Genomic DNA, 19,104 nt, shown 5'->3' on the forward strand with positions numbered 1-19,104 from the left:
CGAACAATCAAATCAAGCTGCATTAGTCTGTTGACCATCTGATCACAAAACAATACATTTTTTTTTAAATTCCCTGCCCCATTCCTGCTTACTAAATTGATTGTAATATCTGTCTGGGATAGTTTGCTGACATTTCAATATTTAGTCAGAAGTTTGTAGGAGATTACTGCAATCACTCCCAATTTCTGCTGCAAAGGGGTTTTTTCATTTTTGCCAGTGAAATGGAGTTGTGCAAGAGTGAGTGTGGCTGAATTAGTTTTAACTTCAGGTTAGAGAATAGGGAATATCTGTTCCTGATTCTCTAGATAAGGAAGGGGGAAGTCACCTGCTCTTTAGGTGGTTCGACATTAGACTGATGCTACAAGTTACTTGTGGGGTTGCTTAAAGTGTGTTTTTTTTTAACCTTTCTACATAATGTAACAATGGCCACCTTTCACTAGTTTTGTTCTAAACTTCACCATATTTCATTCAAAGGCCATACTAGGGGGAGGTGGGGAAAGAGGGAAACAGAAATGTTAGATGCTTCAGTCAGGAAGCATGAGACACTTAATGTTTTTAGCATAAAACTGTTTATCAACATACTCAAGTTTTCCAGAAGGAAAGATGGTGTATGTTTAAACACTTGGGTTTGCAAACTTTCTTCCCACACCCTCCCCACCCCACCCAAAAACCAAAATTTTGCAGGGAGAGGACTCCATACAGCACTTTAGAGACAGAGCAACAAGGTTCTGTTTAAAGCTTCTCCACTGATCCATTTTTCCAACTCTCTGGCTTGTTTGTGGATTCACTGTGGACTGTCTGGTGCAGATCTGTCTCTTTCAAGCTGTTATGGTCAACATTGTGAATTGTAGTGTTATGGACTCATTAGGGACCCAATAAGCTGCTTATCAATTCAGCAGGAGACAGATTCACTTTCAACTGATCTCAACACCATCTACAGGATGGCATTTTCCTTTGCAAACTCATTGATCTCTTTGTGATATTTTGTGAAGCTCTGATTCTGAGAAAAGATGCTGTCAAATTCACTGAGGAAATTCAAATAAGCCAACATCAAATATAGAATTGATGAGGTTCCACATGAGATTATTAGGAAAAATGGAATTGGATGCAACTTTTAGACGTGCTTGGGGAATGGGGTAGGAGGTCTGTGTACAGAAATTACTAAAAACTAATGGACAAAAACAAATTAAAAAGTCTAATAGCATTTTAGTCTTTGTCTCAAGGGGGCTGGAATACAAAGGGGTGGAGGTTATGCTACAGTTGTTTAAAACTCTGGTTAGATCACATCTAGAGTATTGTATTCTGTTCAGATATATTGGCCTTGGAGGTGCAGCACAGATTCACTAGTATTGTGCCAAGGCGAAAAGGGTTAAATTATGAGGACAGTTTGCATAGACGAGTCTTGTATTCCCTTGAGTATAGAAGATTAAAGGGTCACTATAAATGAGGTGTTTAAGATGATTAATGAACTTGATAGGGTAGATAAAGAGAAACTATTTCCTTTGGTGGAGCAGTCCAGAACAAGGAAGTACAATCTTAAAATTAGAGCTAGGCCATTTAGGGGTGATATTCGGAAGGATTTCTTTCCACAAAGAGTAGTGGAAATCTAGAAAACTCCCACAGAACCTGGGGGAAGGTGGTAAATTGAACTTTTCAAACTGAGATTGTTAGATATTTGTTAGGTAAGGGTATGAAGAGATATGGAAGCAAGATGGGTATATGGAGTTAAGATACAGACCAGCCATGTTCTAACTGAATGGCAGAACTGGCTTGAGGGGCTGAATGGCCTCCTCCTGTTCCAATATTCCAATCACAGAACAATCATCCAAACCTGCCTGTGTTCTAAACCTCTGATTAGCTCTGGGAATCACATCCTGCCCCCTCTCCTTAATTGGTGCCTGGATTCATGGCAGATTCCTGACTGGCTATCAGGGATTGTCAATCATCATTGATGATGTCATTCCATGTTTGAATGCAGGCTGACCCAGTAGTATAAATACAAGAGCTGTGCAAGGTGAAGTTAGGTTATTGTTTGAGCTTAAGTTATTCTATTAGTAGTAAACATTACGATGGCCTCCCAAGTGTGTCAGAACTACCACAAAGGCTGTGAGGATGCTGTTAACAAGCAGATCAACCTGGAGCTCTATTCCTCTTATGTTTATCTGTCCATGGTTAGTATTGTATTTTTGGGAGCCCATTTCAAAATTAAGATTGTGACTTCATTGCATTTTGTGTAGCTAGAATTTCTTTAGGTCAATGAAGTGGCTTTAAAATGTGTCTGCTGAAGTTCTCTTTAGCACTAATCTAGCAAATACTCAAGATAGGGACTCTATTCCTTTGATCTATAGTAACTGTGTCCTATTCTGAAGGGTTTAAGACTGAACATAAATCTAAGTGTTTTTATGAAGCTCCTAATGGAGGATTCATCTTGAAGATGCATAAACCGAGTTAACTTTTCCAACTTGGATGGGAACAATGAAATTTAAGTGGGTGATTAGCTAGTGAAATACTGACTAGTTCTAGGTAGCTTTTCCCCCTTTTTTTTCTCTCCCTTTTCTTCCCCCACCCCCCCCCCCCCCTTCTACATTAATAAATCCTGTACAGCATCACATGAAGCAGTGACTTTAAAATGTTAAAAGTACTGACTTTAGAAGTTTTTTTTTTCTCGCCAATCAATTGGAAATATTGATAAATTGCCTTAATTAAAAGACCAGTGCTGAAATCAAACTTTAATTCAAAAAGCATTGTTGCTCCTTTGAAGGTTTTCTATTGCTGCTGCTTCCTATTTTACTGGACTGGTCACAGAAGGCCATTCAACTTTTTTGAGGAAAATGTTGATTAAAACAATTTGAATTTAGCAGCATAACTTTTTTTTTTTTAAAAAGCTTTTTTAATTGAAAGCAAGGTATTGAGACAAAGAATGGGGAAATTATCTACCATGATAGTACCATTCTTCAGTTATCCATGAATGTGATCCTAGATCTGACTTGACTTTTTTTTTTCCCCATTTTGTCTCTACCTGCAGTCCTATTACTTTGACCGGGATGATGTTGCCCTGCGTCACTTTGCTGAGTTCTTCAAGGAGCAGTCACGTGAGGAACGGGAGCACGCTGAGAAACTGATGAAATTCCAGAATAAACGTGGAGGCCGAATCATCTTGGAGAACATCAAGGTTAGATTGAAACCATCAAGTCTGGTGTGATGCAATTTAGATTGCTTAAGAGAAGGTTCCTTGTTTTTTTAAACAGTTTATTGTCATTTAAGCCTTGAGTTCTCAATCCAGTGAGACTAACAAAATTGTTAGCTTTGGGAAAAAAAGATGGGTGTAGGGTGAGTTGATATGATCTTTGGGTCACCTGAACGAGTGGCTGTAGATCAATAAATCCTGAATATTCAGAAAGCGAATTAGTTTCTGTGCAATGAATTATTGAGTCAAGCTTTGATCTTTGGTTAGGAAACTGCTCTGGAGAATATGGGCCACAGCTGTAAAATTCCATGGATGAAGTAATCGGAGGATTTTTTAAGTGTTTGTAAATTGGAACTGTAACTAGGATTTTAAAAATGCTACAGCAATGTACTGATCTAGCATCCAGTAGTGCCAATGTTATCCCAGTGATTTAACCCTGTTCCCTAACACTAAAGACTCCCTTCTCTTCCAGAAGCCAGAGCAGGATGAGTGGAGCAATGGTCTGGTGGCAATGCAGAGAGCTCTGCAGATGGAGAAGGTTGTGAACCAGAGTCTGCTGGATCTGCACAAACTCTCCACTGGCAACACTGACCCTCATGTAAGTTCTTAATATTGCCATGATTTTTTTCAGATGATTTTGAAGGTAATAATTGCAATCTACCCTTTTCTGTTCACTTATTGGTGTTATCACCTTACCAGAGGTTGGTTGGTCAGTCTGTCACTAGTTTACTCTTCAGCCATTTCCAGCACTTCCTCATTAGTGTGAAGTGATTTTATGAATTTAACCCCTTGTAGGGACTAAACCAAATCCGGTGGACATCCCTACAAATCTCCTCCTTTTAATTAAATTCAAACCAGACCAATTCTTATGGACATTTTATTTGGGTCTAAAGAATTGAACTTTTTCTCAGAGAAAACTAAGAATATTACCATCTTTCGGATGGCCTAATTTTAATTATGGCTGTCATAAATATCCCAGATGAGTCTCGGAAACTCTCCAATACATATCTCTTCTCTTGTAGAGATGGTGGGTGGGGGGGATCTTCTAGTTGTCTACAGAATGTTATGAGATATTTTATTTGTTGTATTAAAGAATTTAATGTGATCTACTTAGCCACTTGGTGTATTGTATAAATATCAAATATTACTAGGATGAAACACCAATCTCATTTCTAACATAGAATCAAAAGTTTAACCTTTCTAATGTTACAGCAGAATATCTTTGAATATCCATCAAATTTTTTCACTTTTTTTTAATTCCCTGAGTAGACCATGGGGTGAGAAGCATTGTTTGAGGAATTCAATACTTCTAATTTTCCTTCAAAACATCTCGTGCTTATACTGCATAATGTGTCATATGACCTTAACATTATAGGTGTCACCTTTTTTTTTTTTTGTTTCTTGCTTTCAAGATCCATAGTTTGTAGTGTCATTCACATCTCCACTTAATGTTTTACTGGAATTCCCCTGTTCTTGAAGTTGTGAGCATTTATCTTGTCAAAATGTTTGTTTATAATTGTTTACTTGACCTTGTTCCTGTAAGACCATTTTTATTGTAGGTCAATCTACCTACACTTACCAATACCATCAATTTTTTATGATGGCTAGTTATTTTTTTTTTTACTGATGTCACAGGATATTTCACTCTGTATTTATCTTCCAATTTCCTGGCAACAGAAACACTGAAATGGATTTGCCAACTTGTTCCTGGTTCATAACCAGGACCTTGAAATTTCTACCTCTATTTTTTCTTAAAGGAGAATGTAAGTGAGTCTTGAACTGACCATCTATTCAATCTTTAATTCTAAAGGTATAATATATTAATTAGATCTAAATTGTACCTAATATTCCAGCAAGTCTTTCTTTCTGTGAAAGATATGCCGAACATCCTCTGTTAACATTTTTAAGTTGATACTGGGAATGAGCCCTTCATTCCCAAACTGCTTAGGTTTATTTTTATGCTTTTATTGGGTACAAGACCATGCACACTCAATCTGGATCACTAAACTGTTCGTAAGACACTTCGTCTCTTGGGCATCAATCATTCAAGTTTATTCCTAGTGTAATGGAATTGATGACTTTCCACTTGGTAAATTTTGGTCTTGTCTGGCTAAATGTACCCACAGAATCAGAATGATTTCCTTCTGTACTGTAACCATTTGGCCTGTTGCTCAAACTGGCAGATACAAGTGTCACTCCCATGTGCAATACTTTTTACCATCTTTATTTGCACTGGGATAATTGCATCTGGTGAAGACCATTGCAAATGTTTTTTTTTTAAGCTAACTATACTCCTAGTTTCATTTTTTTTTTTTCTCCACTCCCAGCTTGGTGACTTCCTGGAGACTCACTACTTGGATGAGCAAGTGAAGATGATCAAGAAGCTTGGAGATCACATCACCAACCTGAAGAGACTGGGAGCCCCTGACAATGGCATGGGAGAGTACCTGTTCGACAAGCACACCCTGAGTTGATTGGGGTTTGAAATGTTTGTTTTCCATATGGTGGAAATGAAATGTGATCCAATTCTGGTGAATGCTTTCTGGTTAATTGCCAGTTTTCTCATCTCTTGCTGTATATGGAAATAAAAGTATTCATCATGGAACTGGTCTTTGTATAATTCAGTAAATTTATTTGGTTATTCAGATCATTACGTCTAACTGTATAATAATTCCATTAAACCTTTTCTGTATCCCAAGCCAGCCTGCCTCGGATAATTTACTCACATCTCCCAATTGCCATTGAGAAGCTTGTAAGGGATATGCAATTTCTGCTACAAAAGTGTTCTTGCCTCTACAGGTGGAATATTAAGAAATTAGGAAGGATGCTGAATTAGTGCCTTCACTTGACTTTTTTTGCCGCCTTATCATAGTAAAGAATTAATTACTTTAGTCTGCCATTTGTTCAACCACTACCTGTACTCCTCCTATTCCCGAAAGGGCTATCTTTTACCAATGGCTTGGGTCAGGCAGCAAAAGTAAGAGAACCCCAATACTTCAGCTTCTAACTCTTCCCTCATACTAGACATCAGCTTTGCAGAAGGTGCAACATGACTTTACTGATATTAAATTCCATGGGGAGGTGTTCTATGTCACACTGTAGAGATAGAGCAATAGAGTTCTGTTTAAAGTGTTTTTTTTCCCCCTACTGTTTCTTTGCCCCACCCAACTTGGTTGGTTTGCAGATTCAGTGTGGATATCTTTCCATCTATTGTCAAGATTGGTATCTCTGACTTGTTCTGGACCCACGCAGGAATATGTCAATTTTTCCAAGCAATGTTACTTTCGATCCAATTGTACTCAATGCAAGATAGGATTTCCATTTTGTAAACTCATTGGATTATGTTATGAATCTCTGAATCTGAACAGTGTTATGACCAGGTGAGAAGGAGTCTAGGTGTTCCATCCCAGCCTTTGCTTGGTTTAACTGTAATAGGGTTTAATTTCAGAGATGCTATTTTTAGCTTTTTCCCCCTTCTTTATTTACAGATACAGCACTGAAACAGGCCCTTCGGCTCACTGGGTCTGTGCCGACCATCAACCACCCATTTATACTAATCCTACATTAATCCCATATTCCTACCACATCCCCACCTGTCCCTATATTTTCCTACCACATACCTATACTAGGGGCAATTTATAATGGCCAATTTACCTATCAACCTGCAAGTCTTTGGCTGTGGGAGGAAACCGGAGCACCCGGAGAAAACCCACACGGTCACAGGGAGAACTTGCAAACTCCGCACAGACAGTACCCAGAATCAAACTCAGGTCGCTGGAGCTGTGAGGCTGCGGTGCTAACCACTTGTTCACAGCTCCAATGTAAGGTAAAGAAATCAGAGTTTTCCTTACATTTAAACAAGAAAGGTAGGAGTTTATTCATTTTAAACTCTAATCCAGTTAAGGATTGCGAATATGTGACATGCATACGAGACAAACACATGCAGATAGAGAAAGGAAAAACCAGAAAGAATAAAGTGGAAATGTTTGAGGCAATGTGTTAGTTATTTACTGTCCTATGAGGTCAATGAGGAGTCTTTGGTTGTCAGTAAGTCCTGTTATTTGTTGGGGCCCAGCTCATGCTTCAACTTGTTTCGATGTCAGAGTCTATTCTCTCTCGAGGTGTGCGTGTCTTCTTTGGGTCTTGTTGCTTGGGAGAAAGCTAGAGAGAGACAGCCAGGAGAGAGGCTTCCTTGTTCCAGCTTCAGTTGCACACCACCTGAATTCTTTTGTGTGTGGCACAAATAAAAACCCAAGTTGGCCAGCAGCTCAGTCGTGTGACTAACTGGCTTCACCACTTCTGCGTTTGTGGATTGTATTGTCTTAGCAGGCCCTGGAGTGCACTTCCTTACACCTTCAATGGCTGGTGATCAAAAGCCATTTGGGTTAATTGGCTCAGGGAAGTCCTTCCAGCCAAATTGTCTGGTGATCTCTTTAACAAGTCATTTCTTAACTCCAGCAGCAGTTTAAAATTAATGTTCATATGATGAAATTAGTATGCCTCATTCTTGGCAGATGGGGGTCTGCGTGACAACAGATTCAGTTTGAGGAAAGTCAATATCAAATACATCATGGACAAGGTTCCATACAAGAGGTTAGGTTAGAAGCCTGTGGAATTGGAGGAATCCTTTAAATATTTTATGGAGACAAGAGAGTAGGGATAATGGGTATGCACTCCAAGGGATCTATACTGGGGCACCAGCTTTACATTATATTTATAAATAATATACATGAAGGAATAGAGTACTGTATATCCAAGTTTGCTGATGCCATTAAGTTAGGTGGCACAGTAAGCAGTGCAAATGGGAGCAGAAATTTGCAAAGGGACATTGACAGATTAAGCGAGTGAGCAAAATTGTGATTGATGGACTTCGATGTGAAGACCAAGAAAGATAAATCAGAGTAATTTCTAAATGGTGAAGAGCAGAGAGGGTTAGGAATCAGTGTACAGAAATTACTAAAAACTAGTGGATAGGTGCATAAATGTATTAAAAAGTCTACTAGAATTTTAGACTTCATTTCAAGGGGGTTGGAATACAAAGGGGTGGAGGTTATGCTATATTTGTATAAAGTTCTGGTTAGATCACATCTGGAGGACTGTGTTCAGCTCTGATATATTGACCTTGGAGGGAGTGCAGCACAGATTCACCAGAATGATACCAGGGATAACAGGATTAGATTATGTGTACAGTTTGAATAGAAGAGTCTTGTATTCCCTCGAGTATAGATGATTAAAGAATGATTATAGTTGATGTATTGAACATGATTAATGGATTTGATAGGGTACATAGAGAGAAACTATTTCCATCAGTAGCGTAGTCCAGGACAGGGGGTTTAATCTTAAAATTAGAGCTCGGCCATTTAGGGGTGACGTCAAGAAGTATTTCTTCACAAAAAGGGAAATGGAAATCTGGAACTCTCTCCCCCAAAACCGAGACTGTTAGATTTTTGTTAGGTACGGGTATGAAACAATATGGAACCAATGCAGGTAAATGGCCTTAAAACACAAACCATGATCTAATTGAATAGGCTTGAGGGGCTGAATGGCCTCATCCTGTTCCTACCAATCACAATATAATCATCCAAACCTGCCTGTATTCCACAGCTCTCATTGTCTCTGGGTCCAACCCCCACAGCCTGACTACATTGTTGACTGGTGCCTGGATTCAGGAACTATTCCTGACTGGCTACCTGGAATTGTCAATCATCATTAATGATGTCATTCCCTGTTTGACTATAGGCTGACCCAGCAGTATAAATACAAGAGCTTGTGTAGGAAACAGTTATTTGCTGTTGTTTAAATTTAGCTTCTGTTAGCAGTAAAGATTATGATGGCCTCTCAAGTGTGTCAGAACTACCACAAGGACTGTGAAGATGCTGTTAACAAGCAAATCAACCTGGAGCTCTATTCCTCCTATGTTTATCTTTCCATGGTGTGTATTGTTTTCTTGGGGTCCTGTTTCAAAGTTAAGATTGGAATTTCAATACATTTTGTGTAGCTAGAATTTCTCTAGGCCAAACAGTTGGGTTTATAATGTATCTCTCTAGCCCTCGCTAGACTTAAATCAGTGAGCACCCTTAAAACAGGGACTTTATTCCTGGCTTTGCAATATTTATGTCCAATTTTGAAAGTAACTCTAAGGTTCCATGAATTTTCTAATAGAGGGTTCATGTTGAAAATGTATAAACCTAGTCATCTTTTCCAACTTGAATGGCAACAATTAAGTTCAGTGACTAGTTAGTGAAACACTGTCTGACTAGTTCTGGCCTGACTTTCCCCTTTTGTAAATGAGTAAATCCTGTGGTGCTGAACTCTTTTGTACGAGGGGTAATCACTTTGCATGAAGCAGTAATCTAAAAGTCTTATTCTACTGAGACTTTTTTCTCTTTCACTTGCATCTTCATTGGGGGAGTGAAGAATGACCTGCTGATAACTATAATTTGAATGCTGAAATGAAATTTTAATACAAATTGTATGACTGCTTTTTGTAATGTCACAGGGAGGGGCATGTCAATATGTTTAGTATTTTACAGCATAAACTTGAAAAACCAAGCTCCTTAATAAAAAGCAAACTCTTTTGAGGTAAAGAATGAGTGATTTATCAACCATGATATTGTTACCATTTTTGACATGGCCATAAATGCAATTTGGGTCTGGCCTCTCTTCCCCTTCCATTTTGTCTCTACCTGCAGTCCTATTACTTTGACCGGGATGATGTTGCCCTGCGTCACTTTGCTGAGTTCTTCAAGGAGCAGTCACATGAGGAACGGGAGCACGCTGAGAAACTGATGAAATTCCAGAATAAACGTGGAGGCCGAATCATCTTGGGGGACATCAAGGTTGGGTTTTTAACATGAAGTCTATGATCTAACTTGGATACTTTCAGAGAATGTTCCTTGTTCTAATAACTTCAGTTCTCCATATGGTGAGATTAAGGAGTAAAATTCCTAGTGTTGGTGAGTGGCTATAGGATGAGTTGATATGACTGATCTTTGCCTCTTTTATAGATAGATCAATAAATGGATATCCAGAAGGAATGACTTCTGCATTGTAAAGTATTGGCTCAAACATGCTGTCAGTTATACAGCACACAGACAGGCCCTTTGGCCCATGTCTGTGCTGGCCATCAAACACCTATCTATTCTAATCCCATTTTCCAGCACTTGGCCTGTAGCCTTGTATGCTATGGTGTTTCAAGTGCACATCTAAATGCTAAAATGTTGAGGGTTCCTGCCTCTACCACCCCTTTGGGTAGAGTTCCAGATTCCAACCACCCTCTAGGTGAGAAAATCTTTCCTTAAATCCCCTCTAAATCTATGCCCCCTGGTTATTGATCCCTCTGCTAAGGGAAAAGTTTCTTCCTATCAATGCCCCTCCATTTTGTATATTTCAATCAGGTCCCCCTTCTTCCTTCTCTGCTCTAAGGAAAACAGCCCTAGCCTATCCAGTTTAGCTTCATAGCTGAAATTCTCCAGCCCAGGAAACATCCTGGTGAATCTCCTCTGCACCCTCCAGTGCAATCAAATACTTCCTATAGTGTGGCCTAACTAGCATTTTATACAGCTCCATCTTAACCTCCATGCTCTTTCCTTTATTAGCCAAGGCAAAGAATACAAGTATCCCATATGCCTTCTGAACCTTATCTACCTGTGCTACAGCCTTCAGTGATCTATGGACAAGTGCAAGGTTCCTCTGACCCTCTGTACTTCCTAGGGTCCTACCATCCATTGTATATTACCTTGCCTTGTTAGTCCTTCCAAAATGCATCACATCACACTTCTCAGGATAAAATTCCATTTGCCACTGCTCTGTGCATCATACCAGCCCATCTATATCGTCCTGTAATCTAAGGCTTTCCTCATCACTATTTATGACGCTGTTAATTTTCATGTCATCTGTAAACTTACTGATCATACCTCCTATATTCACGTTATAGTCATTAATGTACAAACAGCAAGGGTCCCAGCACCAATCCCTGTAGTACACCATTGGTCACGGGCTTCTACTTGCAAAAACAACCCTCGACCAATACCCTCTGCCTCCTGCCACTAAGCCAATTTTGGATCCAATTTCCCAAATTGCCCTGGATCCCATGGGCTCTTCCCTTCTTAACCAATCTCCCATGTGGGACCTTATCAAAAGGCTTACTGAAGTCCATGTAGACTACATCAACTGCTTTACCCTCATCTACACATCTAGTCACTTCCTTGAAAAATTCAATCAAGTTAGTTACACACTATCTTTCCCTGACACAGCCATGCTGACTATCCCTGATTAATCTGTGCCTCCAAGTGGAGATTAATCCTGTCTCAATGTTTTCCAATAGTTACCCTACCACTGATGGACTCACTGGCATGTAATTACCTGGTTTATCCCTACTACCCTTCTTGAATAATAGTACCACATTTGCTGTCCTCCAGTCCTCTGGTACCTCTCCTGTGGCCAGAGAGAATTTGAAAATTTGTCAGAGCCCCTGCTACCTCTCCTCTTGCCTCACATAACAGCCTGGGATACATCTCATCTGAGCCTGGGGATTTATCCACTTTTAAGCCTGCTAATACTTCCTCCCTTTCAATGCTAATTTGTTCAAGTACATCACAAACCCCCTCCCTGATCTCTACACCTACATTGTCCTTCCCCATAGTGAACACAGATGAAAAGTAATCATTTAAAACCTCATCTGTTATCTGGCTCCACACACACATTGCCACTCTGGTCCCTAATGGGCCCTACTCTTTCCCTGGTTATCCTCTTGCCCTTAAAATACTTTTAAAAGACCATGGAATTTTCCTTTATCTTGCCTGCCAGTGTTTTTTCATGTCCCCTCTTTGCTCTCCTAATTACTTTTAAGTACTCCCCTACACTTTCTCTACTGCAGTAGGGCCTCCACTGTTTTCAGCACTTTGAATCTGCCATAAGCCTTTTTTCCTTATCCAATCCTCTAAATCCCTTGAGATCCAGGGTTCCCTAGACTTGTTGGTCCTACCCTTCACTTTTTAAGGGAACATGTTGGCCCTGAACTCTTTCCTTTTTTAATGACTCCCACTAGTCTGATGTAGTCTTTCCTACAAGTAGCTGCTCCCAGTCCACTTTGGCCAGATCCTGTTTCATTGAAATTGGCCTCCCCCCATTTAGTACGTTTTATTTGCAGTCCCTCTTTGTCCTTTTCCATAACTATCTTAAATCTGAGTTATGGTCACTATCCCCAAAATGCTCCTTCTGACACTTCTACCACTTGTCCAGCTTCATTCCCCAGGATTAGGTCCAGTACAGCCCCTTCTCTTGTAGGACTTTCTACATTGCTGGCTCAAAAAGCTCTCCTGCATGCATTAGGAATTCTGCCCCCTTTAAGCCTTTTGCACTAAGACTATCCAGTTGATATTAGGTAAGTTGAAATCCCCTACTATTATTACCCTATTATTTTTACACCTGAGATTTGCCTAAATATCTGCTCCTCTATCTCTCCCTGACTGCTTGGAGGCCTGTAGTATGCTCCCAGCCAAGTGATTGCCCCCTTTTTTGATTTTAAATTCTACCCATATGGCCTCACTTGGGGAACCTTATAAGATATCATCCCTCCTTACTGTAGTAGTTGACTCCTTCATCAGTGCAATGCTGCCTCCTCTTTTACACTCCCCTGTCATGCCTGAAGATTCTATACCCTGGCATATTGAGCTGCCAATCCTGCCCTTTCCTCAACCATGTCTCTTTAATTGCAATAATATCATAATCCCATGTGCTAATCAATGCCCTCAATTCATCTGCCTTAGTAGTAAGTCTCCTATTAAAATAGATGCAATCCAGCCATGCATTATTTGCTTGTGCCTTAACAGGTCTATATTTGCTCTGCCTTCCAGACTGACTCTATTTTTCTTTATTTGACTGTAACTCCACTCTGTATCCCATCCCCCTGCCAAATTAATTTAAACCCCCCAACAGCACTAGCAAACCTCCCAGCAAGGATGTTGGTCCTGCTCAGGTGCAACCCATCCAACTTGAACAGGTCCCACCTTTGCTAGAAAGTGACCCAGGAGTTAGGAAACTAAAGCCCTCCCTCTTACACCATGTCTTCAGCCATGCATTCCCTTGCTCTATCCTCCCATTCCTATACCCACAAGCACATTACACCAGGTGTAATCCAGAGATTATGACCTTTTGAGGTCCTGCTTTTAATCTGCTAACTATCTGTCTACATTCTTGGTGCCTAACAAGGTAACAGTCTGCAGAATGTGGTCTACAGCTGTAGCCTTCCCATGGACAAGTTGAGGATGCTAAAAGGATTTGGAGAAAGAAAAGATTGGAGCATATTTAGGGTAATTGGGATTAGAGCTTTGGCCAAAAATGGCAAAGCACACTCAATGAACTGATCCCGTGTCCTACAATGGTCCCTCATAGTATTGGGGTGCACAGATTATCTTTGTTGTCACTAACCCTGTTGACCTTGAGCATAACATCCCTTGGACTTTGCACTCCCACTAACAAGACCACTATTCTGTTCCAGAAGCCAGAGCAGGATGAGTGGAGCAATGGTCTGGAGGCAATGCAGAGAGCTCTGCAGATGGAGAAGGATGTGAACCAGAGTCTGCTGGATCTGCACAAACTCTCCACTGGCAACACTGACCCTCATGTAAGTTCCTAACATTGCAATTTTTCATGAATTGGTGATGAAATCTACCCTTCACTCTACATTGGTAAAATTCTGTGTCAGTTTGTTTTTCACTTTCAGATTCTTGTTTTTGGGCCAAGAAGCCATCTACACTGTAGACCTGGATCACTAAACTGTTCCCAAGGCACTTTGTGTATCTGCGGCATTAAAATGTTTCTAGTGCAGTCCATTCCCTGTTTATGAAAATAGATTTGCCATTTTTGGGTAAATGTGCCCATGTCACACTGTTCCAATTTTCAAAAAGTAATTTCTCTTTTGGAGAAGATCCTCACTAAACATCTATTTGGCATTTTCTATTTTATGTTCTAGTTGTGTGACTTCCTGGAGACTCACTACTTGGATGAGCAAGTGAAGATGATCAAGAAGCTTGGAGATCACATCACCAACCTGAAGAGACTGGGAGCCCCTGACAATGGCATGGGAGAGTACCTGTTTGACAAGCTCACCCTGAGTTGATTAGCATTCTAGAATCATTTAGTTCTATAATATATTGGTTGAAATAAAATGTGATCCATTTCTGGCTAATATGTAGTTTTCTCATCTCTTGCTGTATGTGGAAATAAAAGTATTTATTGGGGGCTGATTTTTTTTTTCCTCTATAAATAAGTAACTCATTTCATTATTCTGATCAAAATACTGAGCTGTGTAATAGTTGATTCGACTGAAACTTTAACATGCTGGTTAATTTTTGCCCTCCTACATCCAGCTTCCTTAACTTGATTCAATGTCTGCCTAGGGTAGTTTGCTCACATCTTCTATTTGTCACTGAGAAACTTGTAGGGGATATGTGAAATATGTAATTTTGATGCAGATGAAATGTCAAGCAGTTGTGGGGCAGGAGAAAGGGATGCTTGCCTTTTGTTCTCATTGGAGCAAAGGGCAATGCAGAGAGAGCTAATGGACATGTGAAGATGTTGACAGGTAAACAAAAGAAGATCTATTCCTGTTAGCTGATAGTGCAAGTATGCAGGAATACTACTTAAGGGATTTGGGCAAGAGATATAGGAGAATGTGAGGAAAACATTTCTTTTATACAGCCAGTGTGAATGACCTGGAACAAAAACAAGAAATGCTGGATTCACTCAGCAGGTCTGGCAGCATCTGTGGAAAGACAAGCAGAGTTAACGTTTCAGGTCAGTGACCCTTCTTCGGAACTGACAAATATTAGAAAAGTCACAGATTATAAACAAGTGAGGTGGGGGTTGCGCAAGAGATAACAAAGGAGAAGGTGCAGATTGGACCAGGTCACGGAGCAAAGGCAAACAATATGTTAATGGTGTGTTGAAAGACAAAGCATTAGTACAGATTAGGTGTGAATATATTGAACATCAGCAAGTGCAAACCTGAAGAAAAACAACCTGAAAAAAAACAGTGGGTAAGCAAACTGAACAAACTAAGATGAAATGAAATAAATGCAAAAAAAATTGTAAAAAATGTAAAAAGGAATGCAAAAAAAAAAAATAACTAAAAATGAAAGTAAAGTGGGGGGCTGTCATGCTCTGAAATGATTAAACTCAATGTTCAGTCTGGCAGGCTGTAGTGTGCCTAATCGGTAGATGAGATGCTGTTCCTCGAGCTTGCGTTGATGTTCACTGGAACACTGCAGCAATCCCAGGACAGAGATGTGAGCATGAGAGCAGGGGTGAGTGTTGAAATGGCAAGCAACCGGAAGCTCAGGGTCCTGCTTGCGGACTGAGCGGAGATGTTCCGCAAAGCGGTCACCCAGTCTGCGCTTGGTCTCCCCAATGTAGAGGAGACCACACTGAGCAGCGAATACAGTATACTACATTGAAAGAAGTACAAGTAAATCGCTGCTTCACCTGAAAGGAGTGTTTGGGGCCTGGGATAATGAGGAGAGAGGAGGTAAATGGGCAGGTATTACACCTCCTGCGATTGCAAGGGAAGGTGCCCTGGGATGGGGACGAGGTGGTGGGGGTAATGGAGGAGTGGACCAGGGTGTCGCGGAGGGAACGATCCCTTCGGAATGCTGACAGGGGAAGGGAGGGGAAGATGCGACTGGTAGTGGCATCACGCTGGAGGTGGCGAAAATGGCGGAGGATGATCCTTTGGATATGGAGGCTGGTGAGATGAAAAGTGAGGACAAGGGGAACCCTGTCACGGTTCTGGGAGGGAGGGGAAGGGGTGAGGGTAGAGGTGCGGGGAATGGGTCGGACACGGTTGAGGGCCCTGTCAACCACAGTGGGGGGAAATCCTCGGTTGAGGAAAAAGGAGGTCATATCAGAAGCACCGTCATGGAAGGTAGCATCATCAGAGCAGATGCGTCGGAGACGGAGAAACTGGGAGAATGGAATGGAGTCCTTACAGGAGGTAGGGTGTGAAGAAGTGTAGTCGAGGTAACTGTGGGAGTCAGTGGGCTTATAATGGATATTGGTAGACAACCTATCCCCAGAGATGGAGACAGAGAAGTCGAGGAAGGGAAGGGAAGTGTCAGAGATGGACCATGTAAAGGTGAGAGAAGGGTGGAAATTGGAAGCAAAGTTGATAAAGTTTTCTAGTTCGGGGCGGGAGCAGGAAACTGCACTGATACAGTCCATCAATGTACCGGAAAAAGAGTTGGGGGAGGGGGCCTGAGTAGGACTGGAACAAAGAATGCTCGACATATCCCACAAAAAGACAGGCATAACTAGGACCCATGCGGGTACCCATAGCGACACCTTTTACTTGAAGGAAATGCATGGAGTTGAAGGAGAAGTTGTTCAATGTGAGAACAAGTTCAGCCAGGCGGAGGAGGGTGTTGGTGGATGGGGACTGATTGGGCCTCTGTTCCAGGAAGAAGCGGAGAGCCTTCAAACCATCCTGGTGGGGGATGGAGGTGTAGAGCGATTGGACGTCCATAGTGAAGAGGAGGCGGTTGGGACCAGGAAACTGGAAATTGTCAAAATGACGTAGGGCGTCAGAAGAGTCACGGATGTAGGTGGGAAGAGACTGGACCAGTGGAGAAAAGATAGAGTTTAGATAGGAAGAAATAAGTTCAGTTGGGCAGGAGCAGGCTGACACAATGGGTCTGCCGGGACAGTCCCGTTTGTGGATTTTGGGAAGGAGGTAGAAGCGGGCTGTCCGGTGTTGCGGGACTATGAGGTTGGAAGCTGTAGAGGGAAGATCTCCAGAGGAGATGAGGTCAGTGACAGTCCTTTGGACGGTGGCTTGATGTTCGGTGGTGGGGTCATGGTCCAGAGGGAGGTAGGAAGAGGTGTCTGTGAGTTGGCGTTGAGCTTCTGCAAGGTAGAGGTCGGTACGCCATACAACAACAGCACCACCCTTGTCTGCAGGTTTGATGACCATGTCGGGGTTAGACCTGAGAGAACGGAGTGCCTCAAGTTCAGAGGGGGACAGGTTAGAGTGAGTGAGGGGGGCAGAGAAATTGAGACGACCAATGTCTCGCCGACAGTTTTCAATGAAGAGATCAAGAGCGGGTAAGAGGCCAGGGTGAGGGGTCCAGGTAGAGGGAGAATGCTGGAGGCGGGTGAATGGGTCTGCTGGTCGGGGGGAGGACTCCTGGTCGAAGAAGTGAACCCGGAGGCGGAGGCGACGGAAGAAGAGCTCAACGTCATGCCGAGCGCGAAATTCATTGAGGTGGGGGCGTAAGGGGATAAAACTGAGACCTTTGCTGAGTACAAATAACACAAAGGAATTGAGAGTCATATATCCAAACGACACTAAGTTAGGTGTTACGGCAAGTAGAGTAAATTAGAGCAGAAAATTGAAGAGACATTAATAGAATAAGTGAGTAGCCAAAAATGTGAATGACCTGGTACTTCCTGCTTATGAAGATGGTGGCAGTGCAGCCAATAAATGATTTCAAAAGGAGATTGGATGAAAACAGGGGAATGGGACTGAATGTATTGTACTAATCACCAGAGACTCTGTGGCCCAAATGGCCTCCTCTGTCAAAAATGACTCAGACTCTATACACTATACACCATCTTAATCTGCCTCTGGGCCGGGTTGTCATTTGTTCAACTACTAAGAGCCCTACTTCCCAATGTCTGGGATGAGTGAATGCAGAAATACTTGGGTCAGGTAGTTATAACACTCTCTACTTCAGGTAAAATCTTCCCTTGTAATCAAGTCTCAATAGATATCTTTTCTGTAGAAGCAACAACACAGGACTTTATAACTCTTAAATTCCATGGGGTAGATTTCCAAGTTACACTGAGACGGAGCAACAGAGTTCTGTTTGAAGCGCTTCGCTTTTTATTTCCCCAACATGTCGGTTGCTTTGCAGATTCACTGTGCAATGTCTCGGGCTGGCCAATATCTTTCAATCTATTGTGGTCAACGTTGGTATCATAGATTCATTCTAGACCCATCAAGCGCAGTGTCAATTCTCCAAGAGATGGATCCAATTGTGCTCAACACAAAATAAATTTCCATTTGCAGACTTCTGCGATTATGTTGACAAACTCTGAAGCTGAGAACAGATTCACTTTGAGAAAACTCCAAGAAGCCAACATCAAATACATCATTGCCAAGATTCTACTGAAGAGAATAGGCAAATCAGAAGCACGTGGAATTGGAGGAAACCTTTAGACATGGTTGTGGAATTGGTTGGGAGGTAGGAAACAGAGAGTAGGGATAATGGGTATGAACTCCAATTGGCAGGATATGACTAGTCATCTCTCCCAGGGATCTGTACCAGGGTCTCGGCTTTTCAATGCATTTATAAATAACACAAAGGAATTGAGAGTCATATATCCAAACGACACTAAGTTAGGTAATACGGCAAGTAGAGTAAATTAGAGCAGAAAATTGAAGAGACATTGATAGAATAAGTGAGTAGCCAAAAATGTGTTAGATGAATTTCAATGTGAGATTGAGCGAGGATAGAGAGAGATAAATCAGAGCATTTTCTAAATGGTGAAGAGCTAGGAACTGTGGAGGAGCAGAGAGAGTTTGGGGTCCGTGTACAGAAATTACTAAAAGCTAGTGGACAGGTACATAAATGAATTAAAAAGTCTAATAGACTGTTAGTCTTCATCTCAAGGGTGCTGGAATACAAAGGGGTGGAGGTTATGCTTTATTTGTTAGATCACATCTGGAGTACTGTGTTCAGCTCTGATATATTAACCTTTGTGGGAATGCAGCACAGATTCACCAAAATGATACCAGGGATAAAAGGGTTAAATTTCAAGGACAGTTTGCATTAACGACTCTTGTATTCCTCAAGTATAGAAGATTAAAGAATGATTATAATTGATGTGTTGAACCTGAATAATAGATTTGATAAGTT

The 19,104-nt window shown here is 41.3% G+C and overlaps 2 protein-coding genes across 2 annotated transcripts; both read left to right on the plus strand.

Annotated features, from left to right (window-relative positions):
• The first annotated feature begins 2,069 nt into the window (after positions 1-2,069).
• Positions 2,070-5,661, plus strand: LOC137353437 (ferritin heavy chain, oocyte isoform-like). Its single transcript, XM_068019727.1, has 4 exons — positions 2,070-2,171; positions 3,026-3,172; positions 3,660-3,785; positions 5,515-5,661. Exons 1-4 carry the CDS (start codon positions 2,070-2,072, stop codon positions 5,659-5,661), a joined length of 522 nt encoding a protein of 173 aa, XP_067875828.1.
• Positions 5,662-9,014: 3,353 nt separating this feature from the next.
• On the plus strand, positions 9,015-14,309 carry LOC137353570 (ferritin heavy chain B-like). Its single transcript, XM_068019935.1, has 4 exons — positions 9,015-9,119; positions 9,880-10,026; positions 13,689-13,814; positions 14,163-14,309. Exons 1-4 carry the CDS (start codon positions 9,015-9,017, stop codon positions 14,307-14,309), a joined length of 525 nt encoding a protein of 174 aa, XP_067876036.1.
• The last annotated feature ends 4,795 nt before the right edge of the window (positions 14,310-19,104 follow it).

Source organism: Heterodontus francisci, chromosome 41, assembly GCF_036365525.1.
Source record: "Heterodontus francisci isolate sHetFra1 chromosome 41, sHetFra1.hap1, whole genome shotgun sequence".
Classification (NCBI taxonomy): Eukaryota; Metazoa; Chordata; class Chondrichthyes; order Heterodontiformes; family Heterodontidae; genus Heterodontus; species Heterodontus francisci.

Bases quoted from the DNA above. Each gene is read 5' to 3' on its own strand.
- LOC137353437 (XM_068019727.1), top strand. From the start codon at position 2,070: ATGGCCTCCCAAGTGTGTCAGAACTACCACAAAGGCTGTGAGGATGCT. The intron at 3,173-3,659 runs GTTAGATTGAAA...CTTCTCTTCCAG, and splicing joins TCATCTTGGAGAACATCAAG to AAGCCAGAGCAGGATGAGTG. The intron at 3,786-5,514 runs GTAAGTTCTTAA...CTCCACTCCCAG, and splicing joins CTGGCAACACTGACCCTCAT to CTTGGTGACTTCCTGGAGAC.
- LOC137353570 (XM_068019935.1), top strand. From the start codon at position 9,015: ATGATGGCCTCTCAAGTGTGTCAGAACTACCACAAGGACTGTGAAGAT. The intron at 9,120-9,879 runs GTGTGTATTGTT...CTCTACCTGCAG, and splicing joins CCTATGTTTATCTTTCCATG to TCCTATTACTTTGACCGGGA. The intron at 13,815-14,162 runs GTAAGTTCCTAA...TTTATGTTCTAG, and splicing joins CTGGCAACACTGACCCTCAT to TTGTGTGACTTCCTGGAGAC.